This window comes from Anarrhichthys ocellatus, unplaced genomic scaffold (assembly GCF_004355925.1).
Source record: "Anarrhichthys ocellatus isolate YVR2014 unplaced genomic scaffold, GSC_Weel_1.0 scaffold1, whole genome shotgun sequence".
NCBI lineage: Eukaryota > Metazoa > Chordata > Actinopteri > Perciformes > Anarhichadidae > Anarrhichthys > Anarrhichthys ocellatus.
Genome location: NW_022280031.1, coordinates 13,554,224 through 13,571,400, shown reverse-complemented (window position 1 = coordinate 13,571,400; position 17,177 = coordinate 13,554,224). Strand labels below are relative to the sequence as shown.

The window sequence follows — 17,177 nt, the reverse complement described above, 5'->3', positions numbered from 1 at the left end:
AGGTGACACTCTCTCGTTCCCTCCTGCCTACAGGTGGTGTTTTGAAACCTATCACAGCGTTGCAGCTGACAGGTTCTGCTCGGGGCGCGGTGTCCAGCGATGCTGCTGGAATATCTCAATTCTCTGTCTCCGACTGCCCACAGCAGGTTCAAACAGCGGTGAAACATCAAAGAATATTCCTATTTAAGATTCACAACAAAATACAGTTACAGTCACAAACATCTATGGTAGCCATGCACTGCTTGTGCCCATCAGGACACGGAGAACTTAATACTGCAAAAAAAAATCATGCTAATATGAGATGCAATAGTTGAGTGAGTTGTGGTTATCATAAAACTTGTGCCATGAAATGTATTTAAGGGTTATTTTACCCGGATCCAAGAACCGACCTGCAATTAAAAACACATTTTCTCACTTACCTCTGAAGACAAACTTCTCAACAGAAGGAAAGAAAAATGAAATGATCTGCATGATAAGACACTACTAAGTGTAAATGCTTTAAACTTAAGAAAATGTCCTGATGGCATGCAGCCAATGCTTATACTTTATTATCCGAATAAGAGCTCAGTGGAAGACGTATTTATCGGCCCTGTCTCAGCAGAAAGATGTATATAACTATATAGAATCATTTCAAATGTTTAATGTTTTGAAAATGTGTGGAACAGCAACAACCCTTTATTATGGATAGTTGTTTAATAAAAAGCCTTGGGCCCCTATTTTTTTTTTCCTAAATGCCAAGCAGAGGGGGGATATGTGTAAAGCTGCAGTGGTATCACATTCTGTATCTACAGACCCCGATATCAAAGGTTCTCCAAAGCATTACAACACATCTTCACATCTAGCACCATGTAAAAACCATCAAAGAAGGGAGACCTACAGGGAACCGCCCTTATCGCCGTCACCAGATGTTACGGAGTGAGAGATCCGATCAAGCCGTCAACCAGGATCAGTGTGAAACGGCTTCATTTGTCGCTTTCTTCCTCCGGGCCCCTGCTCAGCACCGCGTGAACCTGTGACTGATATAATTTAATTTGTGCAGGTAATCAAATGTACCAAAAACAGTGCATGACAAAATGAGCTATCGCAGCACATTCACCTCTTGTTGATGAGGAATAAATGGGATTCAATATGAAACTAGGATTATCCTGAGAAACCTGATAAACCTTTTAAATGTGTGCAAATATGTTGACTATCATGAAAACAAAACATCTGTAGCTCAAGAGCTACACAGTACACACACATACATTGAAAAGAAATATACATTAAACACATTCGCCTCTTCAAGGTCACCAAAATGATCCGAATTTCTGTAACATGCTCTGGACTGATGCATGAGAGGGCCCCTGCGTTGTGTTTAGTGGCCTCGCATAAAGATATGCTGACGTGACATGACTTCCTCAGAAAGCCCTCACGTTGTGATGCTGCAGTGTACTCGGAACATCTGCCCTGTGACGCTCTGTCCTTCTCCTTCCCTCCCCCTTCTCCCCCGACTCTGGCAGCAAGTTGTTCCCTTTTATGGAGCGTCTTCCTCCCTAAATGAGAGTGCAAGATCAAAACCAGCCGCTGAGTGCCTTCTCTCACAGTCGATTTGCTCTCCAAATGGGGGGACAGGTGCGCTGCGTCTCTCTCTCTCTCTCTCTCTCTCTCTCTCCCGCTCTGTCCTGAAGAGTTTGCTAACAGTTGCAGAGAGGTTTAAGAGACTTTCCCTCTCCGTCTTGCCTGGGGGGGTTAATTACGGATCGGCACAGGAGGGGAAAATGCAGTGATGGAGGCGAGCGGAGGTGAAAAAGCACAACGATATTTCAATCAGTATTGAGCCTGGACTTTGTGAGCAGGTGTGTCTCACTGTGCTCCTGATTGTTCGTCCATAGTGCCGAGCCAGACAATTTTTTAAGGACACAGAGCGTCAGCGGTTAGCGCTGTCTCTGTGTCAGTTTCCTTCTTTTTTGTTGACAAGTTTGTTCACACGCAAGCAATGCAGAGCAGATAATTAATTGCACCTGTAGGTATAAGTGTTATAAATAGGTACTTTAACAGCTTCACAAGTAACCGGAAAACCCTCGACATCCAAAAATAACTCCTCCCATGTAGTTGCTCTATTGCCTTTCTGTGTGACGGACTGGAGTCCTCTGCAGGTTCGGCTGTTTGCCCTCCACACCGGCTCGGGCGTCGGCCTGCATGAGGGTAAACAGTTAGCAATGCTCCTCAGGCACGGCTATCATGCAGTAATAGTGAATAGTGAGCATTGGATCTGGCCTTTGCATCGATTTAGAAATGCTGCGAATGGTTTTACTCTGTCTTCATGTTGTCGGAGAGTAGTGGGCTCAATTAGAGGCCCTTGTGTGAAGACTGTGTGTCCCCTTCATCACTTCCCCCAAGATTCACCAGGTTTCAACCTTTTCTCTTACCTCCCTTCTCTCTCAACCTTCTTGCTATCTATCCACTGTACGGTGGCCTCTTCTTCAACCTCTATCTTCCCTCCACTGATGAGAGTTATTATCCTCTTACTCCGTCCATCCCCTGCCCTCTCTGCCCCTTACTTCCCCTTGTACTTTTGCTTTTAGTGGTCTTTATAAACCCTCACCTCTATCCTCGCCTTCACTTTCTTTTTCTGCTCTCCAATTTCCTCCTCTGCTTCCTATCTTTGCATCTGTGTGTGTATCGCCCTGTTACTGTCTATCTCGATCCGTCTTCCTTCTTTTTTTTCTCCTCTATCTTCCCTGTAATTGGGAGGCAGATGTTGACTCTGGCTGACTAATGTTTCCGCAGCAGATAGACCTCACCGGTGATCTCAAGTCACGTGAGCAAAATGGCCGACAAAATGCGCGCCTGCCACCAGTCAAATTTTCAGCTCCAGCGATTTTGGCGGAAAAGCAATTAGGATTTGGAATTAGTGTTCAAATTAAAGAGGAATTAAACAGGCTCAGAGATTAACCCATTCAGGCATGGCCGCCCCTCCGTGGATGTAAAAGCGCACCATCATCATATCACTGAATCCTCCTCGTTGAAGTGAAAGGTAGCAGCACTGACATGTGATTCAACATCACGTCCTCTCCCTCCCTACGGGACTGGAAAGGCTGATTATATATATATATTGACGCTGTCTTCGGTGGAATAGCCGTAATTGTTTTTCTTCTTCTTCCTTGGACTCTTTTCTTTTCATTGCTGGAAAAAAAGTGACAAATCCTTCTTAGAAACTTAATGACGTTTGAAATAGAATTCGAGGCTACAATTATCCTGTCCATACAGGCTGTCACAGGAATGATGGCGCCATCTAGACCCAATTATGGGAATGGAGACACCTGTAACTGCTCAGACCTAGAAGGGACAAGCGAACCTGCCACCAGCCTGGCAGCTCTGCTGGCTCGGCTGACACGTTACATTTATGAGGCAAAACTTACTTCTGCTGTACACTGAAACATACAAGCTTTGGGGGGTTTTGTGACTTATTTGAATTGCTTTTGATGTGATAATTGAACATTGTTGGTTTAGTGCAGGGTCAGCATGGCACCCACCACCCACCGTCGTGCCCACTGAGGTAACCAGAGTGCTCACGCATTAGCTGCTGAGATGCTTTTTCGTGCTCACTTACATAAAAACAGTGGTATGTTTTTAACATTTTTATCAAAATTACAACATGTAGGCGTTATAATTACCACTCTCTCCTTTTCTCTGTTTCCCTGTCGGCTTTTTATACTACAGCAGCTCCTATGTCCTTGTCGCCCCTCCTTTATACGTTTTTCTCTCCTTACACTGTCTTCTCATTTAAGCATGTTAGTGCTCCAGCCATCTCTTCTCTCTGCTGTGCCCCTCCTGCGAGCTGACAGTGTACTTTTTGGCTGCTGCAGCAGCAGCAGCAGCAGCCGCCTGTAAATAGCTGCCTGATGGAAAGTGACATTTTCACAGAACCCTTTGAGAGAGGAGAGGTGATCTCTCCTCTTTCCAGCACAAAGTGCTCCTAATTGCCTGGTCGCATTTGTGAGCCCAGCTGACAAACTCGTGCAAATCAATAATTCTGCTCGGGGAAGATGCGGGGCCACGGGGCCCCTCGCACTGATACGTGCTGTGAAGACACACACACGTACACACACACGTGCATACGCATACAGATGCACACATATACGTACCTGTAAGTAAACGCAGACAAACATACACTCTCACACACACACACACACACACACGCACTCCGCCTGGCCAGTGCTGTGCTGTCTGCCCTCAATGGCAGTGTTTATCCGTGATTCTAAGACAAATGGGGAGAGAGCATCGGAGCATTAAGGGCAGCCACGGTGCCGCTGAAGGCTGAAATAATGGATGGTGGAAATTGCAGAAGACCCAGCGCTGCTCATTACTAAATGGACTCTGCAGAGGTGGAAACTTTGCCGCACCAGCTTTCTATATACAGATGACAGAACAGTGCATCCTGAAAAACGGGGCTTGTTTAACAGCTTTTGTGTGTGTTGTCGTGCTCTGCTCTGAAATGGCTCTCACTCTAAAAGATGCTTTGCCAAAGAACAGAGAATGTCACAGCAATTAGCAAAGTCTGATTGACTTGAGTTTTCTCTGAGCCCTCTTCCTTCTCTTTGATATTCTTTAAATGTATTAACGGTAGCGGGAGACCGTCATTGTGCCATACATATTTTAAAAATGCGTGTGAGCAAAGAGACCTTGAAAAGCACATCTTCGTATTTTAATGAATGCCGCAACATGTTTTTTTTCCGTCTTGCTTTCGACCCTACTTGACCCTCTCTAGTGCCGTCATCTACTTTTCAGATTGTTCTATCAGAGTCTCCCCAGCTAACTAACTTTCTCTCCACAGGCTCATCTGTGATGCAGGTGACAGCCACCGACTCGGACGACTCCACCACAGCTAACGGCATGGTGCGCTACCGCATCCTGTCACAGTCGCCCCACAGTCCCATCCCCAACATGTTCACCATCAACAGCGAGACCGGAGACATAGTGACGGTGGCAGCCGGCCTGGACAGAGAGGTCAGTGTCAGCGTTGTGTCCCTGTTACTCTCACCGTTCGATCATTTTGCGTCTCATTTGTGTCTCATTTGTTTTCCACCTATAGCCATGAGATACAAGTCACTGACTTGATGTCGTATTATTATTCTCTTGGCCTTCAACGGTTTGTATGATACATTCAGGGCTTAATGTAGAGAGCCAGACAGACCAGAGCAGGTTTTTTTTTTTTACCTTTGAACAGAGAGAGGCAAGCTGTTCCCCGTCTTTACACTAAAGTCAAAAATGTATCCTGGCTCACGCTTCAGATTTGTATCAATCTCCTACCTGAGTCTTGGTAAGAAAGGGAATAAGTATGTTTTCCAAAATGTAGAACTATTTCTTTGCCCACCCAGCGACGAAGATGCCCATCGTCACTCTATTTTGGACTTACTTGATTTACGTTGGTAGCCAGCTACCGAGCTTCTCCCCACGATGTGCCCCCTGCTAAAGAAAGAACCGTATTATTTCACACAGCAGTTTTGCAGGAACTAAATCCCACATCATTTGCTCACACACGCACACAAAACACAGCTGGGTTGTGCTTCACCGCTGCTTGTGTCTCCATGAAAACGTCAAGTCAACTTAATTTCCCTAAATATTTGTCAAATAATGAACTGAAAATCCTATACATGAAGGTCTTCTTTTTCAACATCCGTTTACCATCAGCTTGCTTTATCTGGATGCACAATGCTATTAAATAGCAACCTGTAAATCCAGTGCTTCCTGCCTCACAAATCCCAATTTCATCCCTGGATGTCACTAAACCTTAAAAAAAAGTCAGGATTACTTTCAGCAGCTTTCGCCCTGTTAAAAATGTCAAATAAAACAAACCAAGTACCAAATGAATTCATTCGTTCATGTCATTTGTGTAGAAATATGAACGGCAGGCTAATATCTCATGTTTTTTTCTCAGTGCGTAGAGCAGGGCGGATATAATGGCAACGCAAATCCAGCACCGCTCTGCTGACGAGGTTGCGGGAGCTTTCTCTTCACTGCCGTCTTTTGTCTCGTCCACTGATGATGTGTGTGCGTGTTGCTTTCTGTGGTTGTTCACCAACCCACACACCACCACAACACACATATTGTATCTGCTCCATCTTCCGTCTTAATCTGCTAATGAGGAAGGTCACGCTGGGTCGATTTTTGTTTATCCCAAGATGCATCAGGTGACTGTTGGCCGTATATATTGTTTCATGGCAGATTGTTCATCCCGCAGCCTTTCTCTCACACACATGCACGCGAAACCTCTTATCTGTCTCTGTGGTGCGAGATAAAAAAAAATAATACAATTGGCAAATACAGGAAAACGTTCAAATTCATATGCCCCCATTATGAGGATAATCTCATCCTCGTAATTTAGTTGGCTGATTTTACTACCGACATTAAAGCAGCGTTGAGTGTGTCTCATAATGTTTATATTCTGAGAAGTCTCGCTGGTCCCTCTCGACACTAAACCCGGCCAAACAACACTTTTGAAATTAAAATTGGATTTTATCAACAGTAAGATGGAGCGTGTTTGGAGAATAATTACGGTTAAAATCTCAAGAACAAAAGTAGATTTCGATAACAGAAGAGTACAATACCGTACATCAATGCTCGTTCTTTATTCAAATGTTTCACAGAGCTGGCATGGCATGATAGCGTCGTACATTTGTGGGACAACATAAATGAGTCAAGTGAGTGCGAGCCAGTTCTGTGTCCCTGTTTCCAGCTTGGCCCTGGCGGCAGCAGTAGCAGCTGATGTGAGCGAGAGAAAGCTCATTAATCTGGACACATCAAGCCAGGCTCAGTCCCACCTGCCTCTGATCCTCCCACTAAAACTGGGACACACCTGGGAGTTCACCCACCTGCTGTCAAGGTCATCATCGCAAACACACAAACGTGCTCAGACACATGGGCACGTGCTGGCATGCACTATACTCCAATGCAGTGCTGTTTGTTGTTTAGATGCGGTGAGTCTCAAACAGAGTGAGGGGGAGCAGCAGATATGATGAATTAGATCCAAGGTGTCAAGCTGGATCCATGCAACCAGAGTAGTGTATACACACGCTGCTACACAACGACATGAATGTGCATATTCGCGGTATGGACACTGAATACCTTTATAAACACCTTTGCTGCACAAACTTGACGTTCCACATCTTCTCTCCCATCTCTTTCTTTCACACTTTAGCTCATCCTCGTCCACCATGCTGGTGTCTAATTACAATATTCATGTGCTAATTAAGGGGTGAGGCAGGTTCTCTCGTGTTGAGGAGACCAGGGGGTACATGGAGGTTAGCCTGGTATCACTTACCTCTGACACCGCTGAATACCAATTATTCTCCATCACTCGCCGCCTGCAAACCCCTCTCCTCTCCTGACCTCACATGCTTCCACTGTGTTCCTGCACACAAGCTAACGAGCCGGGCTAAGGCGAATACGTGTGTGTTTGACTCTATACATCCTACAATAGAACATGGCTATTCGTATGTGGGGTTCTGATTTGATTTTGTGATGTGCTGCATTTAAAAGGTTTGGGTAAAAATTTAAATTGCAATCGGTGAAGGTTTATGTTAGAGTTTATACAGTTTATAGGGCTGGGACAATATGCTTATCTAACAATTCAATGCTGTGACAATACTCCAGTGTTGATTCAATATGTATCAGGATTTTCATGTATTGCAATTCTACAGGTATTGCGATTCGATATTGCAGTTCATTGCGATTTTTTAAAAACTTTTAATAGCACTCGACCATGGGAAAAAGTTCCCATGAATTCAAATGTATCAGTAATTGTAAGGAATTAAATCTAAGAAAAAAAGACATTTCCGTGACAAATTACAAGATTTATAATTTTTTATTTAGTAATTATTTATTTTAATTTAACACGGACACAGGTAGCATGCATTTAACATAAATGTCAGTTCATGGGTACATTGCAGTTGTAGTGCTGGTGGATTTCACCGCGTAGATGTGAGTGAAGGCTGGTTTGACCGTAGTCGAGGTATCATATTGGATGTATTAACGTTCCTGCAAAATGATAACGCTACCTGTCAATGACAGAGTTTACATGTAGCTTTGCTTTAGCCGCGGTGAACTCAGCTCTTTCTGACAATGTGTGAAACCCAAAGTGTTTCCATACTTTACTGTATGTGTAGTGTTTACCATATTTAGGATTTAAAATGTGAGGGTGCAGGGCATATCCCCGCAGATTTCGGACCATCCGCCGTTTTTTGCTGCCTCGCTTCAGCTTTGTTTTTCTTGAAACGCATATGACGTCACGTTTCTCATAGATTACAACTACAAAAGCAGTAACTTCATCCTACCCCTGCATAGACTAAAAGAAAGCAATTGAATTTGAATTACACCGATTAAGGCATTAAAAAATATTTTGCGAAGTGAATCGGTTTTTTTCTTCCACCCCTACAGTTTTTTGTACAGTATATATGCTGTACCCAAAATAGAGTCGTCTATCAGTCTACCGTGAGAATACATTTTTAATGAAGTTCGAGTCTGGTGCAGCAGGTAGCAGAGCGGGAGATGTCCGGGTGCCACAGCTGGCGTGGATGTTCTCCCTTTGTGCCCTCTCTCCATGGCTGCGATTCTACTGGCAGGCAGAGCTGTTGTCTTTCATTACCCCAGGCTGTCTCAATCTCCCATGAGCCCTGGATTGGAACGGTCTGGCGTGGTGTGGTGGGGCCCGGCACCAGACCGTCCACCGGACCGATGCCAGCTCTAGGTTGGACTGTCTGGCTGATGATTAGGACATCGCCTGGACTGCCTCAAGGACATGAGTGCCCAAAGCCTGGCTCTATTACGATCTGCAGAGCCCCACTGGATACAAGCGGACGTCAGGCATCCTAAATGGGTCTGGGATTTTATTGTCTCAGAGACCCTGAGTTATGTTAATGCCTCGCCTTGCACCAAAGCTCCAGGAGCCAGACAGCACAGCCATAGGAAGATTGTGAGCGGGTTACTGAATGGAGAATATTGATGCATGCAGCTGGATGTTGACTGCTTGTTGCCCACATTCAATCAAGAAAACATCCACTCAATATCTACCTCATTATGTGCACCGAAGAAGTATTGAATTGGACCTTGTTTTGTCTTTAGAAAACATGAATCGTTGCACTTATGCCCTTCTAGTTTCAAACCATGTTTCTCTGCCCTCTCTTGTATTCTATTTTGGTCTGAGTTTAGGTCAATGCTCTCGGATAAATATTCACTACCAAAGCAAAATCTTAACAGATATTTGCAAATCCATTCTTTTGTCTGTTCTTTTCCCATGAATAATCCCTCGATGACTTCTCGACACCAGCCTATTCTTTAAAGGGCTTTGTCTCATTTGTTTACAATAGAATTCCCCAATATGTCCACAAATGTTGGACCCCATGAGGACCCTTTGGGAGGATGATCTGGCAGAAGAAATACTAAATATTTTTCATTGTATCAACACAAGACAAACACAAAATCCTGCAGTCTACCTATAAAACTAATACCAGGTTATCTCAAATCCATGTGATACATGTCAGCATTTCCCTTCAAAACGTACATATTTTGGCTTTGTCCATCCTGCAGTACTGGACGGAAATGTAAACACTATTTCAGATATTACCAGAGAGGCAGTTGTGCCAAACCTGTTTACAGGTTTATTCACGATCTCTCACATTCCGTCTCTTTCTGTAAGTAGACAGCATAGCTTTCAGACTGAAATATCTTGACTATACCTCTATATCTTGACTATATCTTAACTATACTGGATGTACTGTCATCAAATGTTGTACAGATATGTTCCCCGCAAGCTGAATGCTAATGACTTTGGTGATACACTGACATTCCCTCTAGCAGTTCAGATTTTGTATGTATTTATGTTATGAAATATCTCTCTTTTTAAAGAATTGGCACAACATTTGCTATAAACATGAATGGACCCCAGACATGTTCCTAATTACATTAGTGATGACCCCAGATAATAGCCTTCATCTAGCACCACCATGAGGTTGACATTTGTTGTTTTTAGCAAATATTGGATGGAGTGCCCTTAATTGTAATAACTTTGTTGATCCACTCACAGTTCTCTAACAATGCATCAGCCTTTAAATGTCCATTTACTTTGGATTATGATCAAATACCTGCCAAATTACTGACATTTCCATCTCCCTTCTTGTGTTTAGTGCTATATCGCAAATGTTAGCATGCTAACATGTAAAACTAAGATGGTGATCGTGTTAGACATTAAACCTTCAGCATGTTGGCATTGCCATTGTTAACATTTAGTTCAATGTCAGCGTGGCTGCAGCCTCTTTTTTTATGTCATAGATTGCTGCTCCCCTGTCTTCTCTCTTAGATGCCTAACATTTCCCTTTTTTTCAGTTTGTGCCAACAAGTCTGGCAAAAGCATATTGATAATGCCAATATTTGCTTAATCGTGTCCTGTCTGTTATATTGTAATGGTCAGTTGGACCATTAACTAAATGTCTTGCCCTGTCTGCATGGTTTATTCTTTATTCACAGAATAAAGAATACACTATAATAATATGTGAGTCATATTCACATGTGACTCACAGCCTTTGTTTATCTAGTATGTGACTCTGAGCTGTTTGCGTAAATGTGGAGGCGTATCTAATCAAGTGGATTCTGAGTTTGTATCTCAGATTAATAGAACCTACGTATGAGTGACTGTCGCTACAATGGGATTCAGAGAAAAGCTTTTAGGGAACAGTACCCTGGTTCTTGTTCTCTTCAAACCAGCTTGAAGCTGTTTTTGTCCTCAACTCAACCTGAGAGACATCCCTGAGAGGGATGAAGAGAGGGGTGGATGATGAAGATGGTGACAAAACAGACTTCTCTGCATATTTTTGGGACTAACTGGGAAAAGAAGTGAAATTTGAATATATTTGTGTAGACGTGAACTGAACTTTACAGTTTTTCAATGGCAACTTGTATGTGTCACTGAACTGAATTAAAATCAGTTGAAGTGGAGTTAAACCATCAAATTGAGTAAATTTAATAGAAGCAAACTGAACTAAACTGAACTGAAACTGTAGTGGGGGTTGCTGACACTGTGGGTGACTGAGGTAGAGAAAGAGTGTAGTCAGAAGAAGGAAGGGAGCTGGTCTCCACAGTTTTCGCCACCAGCACTGGCCCATTTGAGACAGATTGTAAGTGACAAGCTAATGACTGTGGCCACTCGGAGCCTGGCAGGCCTGAACTCAACCCTCAAACGACACAAGTAAAAGCAAGTCTCTTGCTCTCTGAGTGGTCCTTTACGGCACGTCAAGTGGAAACGCACATTCAGCTCAGGTATAATTAATTCACCACTGTATTTTCTTCGGCAGAAAATCACTCCTCTCCATTTACTTGTTCCACACCACCTTACATGTTCAGACCATTATTTCCCTTACCTTCTTCTTTGTTCTTCTCACTAAAGAACAAGTCCATTTGCTTCCCAACCATGAGCAGCCAGGTTTTTCCACCGGTCCCGTGTGCTGCTTGGCTTGACTTGTCGGAGGGGAGCTAACAATGATAGCCTTAAGCCATTTTCCTATTTCTTTCTTCAGTCTCCTGGTTGGTGAACAACCTCATTTGTTCTCGGATTGGGTTTTTATAGTTGGTGAAGCTCTGTGTACAGGTGTTTCTCTGGTCTCTCACGGCTTTCATCTTCCACAGATTAAGTCCGTGAGGCTCAAGGCCTTTGGGGGAGTCTGGGCTGTTGCTGTTGGTCGTGATACAAGGGGCTTTATTTCCTGCCAGCGCTGGACTCCGATCTAACAGAGAGATTTTCTGTTCAGCACTTCTGTAGGACTCATTAGAGAGCCCTTTATTGGCTTGTTCGGGCAGATACTTTTGGACAGCAGAGTGTGCTTGGCTCTGTGTGTGTGTGCGCTCGGTGTCCTCGTGCACGTGGTTACGCGTTGTAAGAGTGTCCCACCTGTCCCCACTCACTGGAGCGTCAGCGGATGTGTATGTGTGCACTAGAAGGGCCATAAACTCACAACTGCTCTCAGATGAGTGATATAACCCTGCAGGAGAGCACGCATCAGCCACATCTCATACTGTGTGAGAGCTCCACCTGCTGGCTCAGCTCCAGTCACTTTTCCTCACCTGACCAAAGAAAAAGGTGTTCATCAAAGCTCGAGCTTATTAGCCTTCTTCAGTCATCTGCTGCTTTCTCCAGATTGATGTATGTGACGGGATCTAAACGAATCTGCCGAGAGTCGCATTCATCGGAGGCTCTATTTACCGATGCGCTCTATGAGGGGAGATGGTATTGATATTTCATTACGAGTCTAATAAAGGGCAGCCAGCATTGAATTTTTATTAATAGGGCTGGTTTGGTGCAGATTAACATGTCTGCGCTGCTCATGATGACTTGGAGAGATGCTAAATGACTCCGGTTGGGTGTTTTAACTGGCCTCAATGGTTCGACTGATCTAGCAAACAACTGCATCCGTCACGACCGAGAAAACGGTGAGAGTGAGAAAGGAGATATGGAGATACACAGAGAGACGGACAGATAGAGAACAGACAGGCGGAGAAAACTGAGCAACCAAGATGAAATCAAAAAGATAGCAAGAGATCAAAAGAGGCGCAGAATGTGAGTTAACAAAGGGAACAGAATAAACCAGAGGATGGGGAAAAAGCCACGACTCAAAGAAATAGAAAAGCAAAGCAATAACTCCCCAATCTATTTCTACAAGACCTCTGTCTTGGTTGGTTCTGGTTCCTCCAGGCAGTCCCTGACATCAGTGCCACTGGCTGTCAAGTCATTAGCAAGTGCGACTCACTGGGTGAATATCTCAAAACTAGCCTAACAACGAACAAACATTAGACCATCGATCCGACGCATTGTGGATGCTCAACAATGCAGCAGACCCTGTGCGCCGAACACTGGCCTGTCCTTGACGTCTGCTCTGGCTCTCTCTTTTCGCTCTGAGACAATGGAGGTTGTGGATGGATTAATGGGAAGAGAAGAGACCACAAAGCACAGAGGCTTATACTGTCAGGGTGGAAACACTCACACACACACAGGGTCTTCTTTCCACTGGTGAGTCTGGGGACAGACTGAACTTTCAGCACCATGGACAGTGCCACGATGTTGGGAAGTGGATGCACTGTCTCTCTGCCTCTTTGTTTTGTGGCTGTGTCTAAACTAAGCCTAATGTTTGATGGTTGTTTCTTGTAATGGCACAGTAATATAACAGTGTGTGCTGCAGTACACTCTGGAAGCGACTCCCCCTCACTGTAACTGGACTAAATAAGGCCCATTCACCTTCTGGTATTATCTGCAGCATTGTGGTGCATCTTAAAATGGCAGCGCTTCAATTAAAATGAGTGATGATCCTGGTCTGTTCCCACAGCGGAAAGCCAAGACTTTTAGGCAATAATGGATGAGCCTTTTACCAACACGGTGCTCCCTCCCTGCTACTTTGTGTGTGTGTGTGTATGTGTGTGTGTGTGTGTGTGATGTCTATCTGTTATTGAGGAAAAGAAGGTTCCTAACAGACTCCAGTTTTTCTGCTGTTCCAGTGATTGAGTAGAATGAAGGGACGATGTGTATGCATGGCTGCTTTTCATTCATGTATTCATTAATTCATATGACATGTCATTGTCACATGGCAAAAATATTTATTTGCCGCAGCATTTGATGTATCAATCCTTGGGTGTGTTTTCTGCTTCTTTTTACAGAAAGTGTCCCAGTACACCATCATTGTCCAGGCCACTGACATGGAGGGCAACTTGAACTTTGGCTTGTCCAACACAGCCACGGCCCTTATCAGCATCACCGACATCAACGACAATCCCCCAGAACTGACAGTCAGAACGGTGAGTCCCAGAATTTTCTTTCCTCATCAAAATCAGCAGTTTCTTCCTGGTTCCCTCATTTGGTGTCGTAACCATTTTTTTAACAGCTCCTTATTCAACATTAGAGAGTGGCTGTATTTTCATCATCTTGTTGTTTGTTATAAATATATTATTTAAAGATATTTGGGGAGGATATTGCAGGGGGTCAAGGGGTTAGAATGAAATATTAGATTCAGCCACCCTCCCCACCCCAATCTTCTTTCGGTTCTGTGCTAGTAGCATTGTAAACAACGAATGATATTTGGGAACATTCTACAGCAAGCCTCTACCTTCTGAATGGTTTTACAGTCCCACATCCTTCAGCCATCAGTGACTGGGAGGACGACATATGAAAATGGACTGAAATCACACATGAGGACATTTGAACTACTTTGTAGTGTCGCCGCTACGAGGAACTACAAAAGTACCGAGGCTAATCAGTGCATGCCGGTCGAAGCCGGCATAGTAAAGCACATGTCGACATATTAGTTCATCTAGAGAAAGGATTAAACCTAATCTGATAGCTATTTAGCTATCGTCAAATTGGTGATTTTTGGGTTAATATATTATCATTTTTTATACCCCATGGTTAAACATGCAGTGCGGACCTGTGTCCACCCTTTCTAAAGCTAAGAGTAATTACACACATATCGTCAACATGTGCTTTTTCTACACTGACAATTTAACAATTGCTCATCTAATCTTTAGGCTACCCCATTGTGCCATAGAGCCATTATGCTGCATAGACATTAGCATATGAGGGTTTATTATTCTTGGGCAGAACAGTGTACACAGGCATCCACGCTCCCAGATATTATTATAAAATATGTTATCAACAACAACCATGCAACAGTAGCTCAACTGCAATGTGTTTTCATAGAGCGTTGAGATGAAGGGAATGCAAATACAGCATTCAAAGGCAAAGATATAGGATAAAGACAGCTATAGTAAGAATATGAAATAACAGTGACAGATAAAGAAAGGCTGTGCAAGAACAACATGGAGGGACAGAAAAAGCTACTGTGAATGAAAGTGAGAAATCAAGATCAGTTTTGGTGATGGGAGTTGCACTCCTCGCTCCTTTCTTCTCCGTGTTTTTCCTGCCAGCGGGGCCTCTGGTGGCCGCGTTTGTCTGCAGGCATCTGGCCCCGGTCCCTGATACCTCCACATTGGTCTGACAGGAAGCCACGCTGGCCCACTTTTGCATGGCAGTGTGTGTGGTGAGGTAGGGAGTTGTCCGTTTTTGAGAGCAAGGGTTACTATATGTGAGGTTATTGACGAGTAAGCAGAAGCCCTCCGCCTCATTTATAGCTTGTATTCTCTATTCTCCTGACCGCAACCTGACAGACCTACAGGATTGTAGCTGCTCCTCATGTGAGCGCTTGGGTTTCTTAGATTCCAGAGAGAAACAGATGCTGTCTGCAGCCGGGCTCAGAGGCAGAGAGCGAGCAGTGTGTCAGCGTCACACACTGTGATCCCTGTCTCCTCGGCGGGGCCGTCGGCGGCGTGCGTGCCAGTACAGTTCCAGCCGCATGCTCTGATAAGAGCTCCCCAGCTGTCAGGGCTAGAGCTCACCGAACAAGGCTGCCGCTCATAGCTGCTTTCGTCGCCGTCTGCGGTGCTGCCTCCGTCACTGCTCGTCACCAGGGGGCTGCCAGCTAGCCAGAAAATGGTCATGCTGCACTTCAATAGACACAAAAAACAAAAATTGTACATTGTCCTTGACATATACAGTACACAGGGATGTATTCTCTGACACGCTGTGAAAGATGTTTCTCCACTCTTCAGGGTGTCATTACTTTCCCCGAAACCCTGCTTAGCAAATTGTAGATGATTATAGGTGATTTTCCACAGCTGTGCTGGCTGCTGGCTCTTCAGTTGTATGAGCCTTGATTGTAGATGTGCCTGAGCTTGTCCGGTGTGTGACTCAAAGGTAATAATTAGAAATTAATAAAAACGTGTTCTCGTTGTATGTCCTTCACTTATGACGCAAACGGCGACATGCTCTGACCTGAACATCCACGGCAAAGACATTTTTATATAAAACCAGAAGCCATTTCCGCTGCTTTGTCAATCTCTACTTTTTGTTTTGCTTCCCACACAAACAACTCGACTCGGAGCAGTTCAGTAATTATTTGTGCATGACAGACGCGAGAAGAATTCATCGCTCTCTAAGGGAGGCATCAAGAAAACATAAGCGCGCTAATTAAGTGAAATTGCTTGCGGGGGCGTAACCCGAGCTGATATACAGCATCTAATTTGAAAAAAGAAACAAAAAAACAATCTAAATCTTTTATTAATTTCACCACATGGGCCTGGATGTGCAATGTTAGTGCTATGTTTGCGTGATAAACAAAAAAAAAGCTTGGTACTTGGGACAATCTATCTAATCAAAGTGTCTAATCAAGTGTATCACACCCCTGCGAAAGTGTACCCAGTGGTTCTTCAGTCAGTGAACACTGATGGGGAGCAGGAGAGTTGTTTGGATGACTTGTGGGGTTGAAAGCTTGAACTCCAAGACACACAGGCTTACAGATCTGAAGAGAGTGCTTTTGGTGATTCACCTGTAGAGCTGCAGCTTCTAAATAGCTGAAAGAATTGGAGTGCCAGAGATTATTCACCACTTTCCCTTGCTTCCCACTCCTTGACTTTGATTTGTGTTAAAAAAAAGAAGAAAAAAGCACAGACTACTAGGTAAAGCGGCTTGATATGTCTGTATAACATGACAAATGTGACTGCTGGTAGACGCCAGTAGCTGTATCTTTATTACACTATAGTGGAGACATAACAGCGTCTTAAGTGGACTGATGGCAGTCTGATATTAGTAGGAGTCTGTTTTGGGACATTTATTGGTACATAATGCTGTCATTACCCTTTGGTGTTGTTCTCAATGCCCCATGAAGGAAAAGAAGAGCTCTTTTAGTCTTTTTGAGCTGTAGCTCTGCTGTCTGAAAGGGGACATTTTCAGTAAAACGGTAGTAGATTTCCCCTGCCGGGCAGTGCACCTTGATGCAGATTTATATTTTTAAAATGGTTTGGTTTCTGTACAGCGCTGTAGCCACACTGATTTCCCCAGGCTGTACCACTGTAATACTCAAACGTCTGAAGGCTAGTCGTGTTAATAGACAGTTTCAAACATGAACAGCAATCATTAGAAATGATCCGGCATAAGTGGCCCTGTTTTTGAAGGGTCCTGTGTAGTGCTGACCTTCATACATTTGTGATCTATTGGCATGTCGAAGGCTCATAAATTAAGACCCTGGCACAATCTGTCAATGCGGATTCTTTGAATGGTGAAGTTATAAAAGGAATTTTCATCTGTAGGCCTAAAATGTCCCTATCTC

The 17,177-nt window shown here is 44.0% G+C and overlaps 1 protein-coding gene across 3 annotated transcripts in view; it reads left to right on the top strand.

The window, feature by feature from the left end:
* cdh4 (cadherin 4, type 1, R-cadherin (retinal)) overlaps positions 1-17,177 on the top strand; it is a 175,062-nt gene that overhangs the window by 141,643 nt on the left and 16,242 nt on the right. For all 3 annotated transcript variants that reach the window (XM_031843244.1, XM_031843236.1, XM_031843227.1), the window contains 2 exons: positions 4,817-4,989; positions 13,678-13,815. In XM_031843244.1, coding sequence (XP_031699104.1) covers positions 4,817-4,989; positions 13,678-13,815 — 311 coding nt within the window. The remainder of the gene's footprint in view (positions 1-4,816; positions 4,990-13,677; positions 13,816-17,177) is intronic.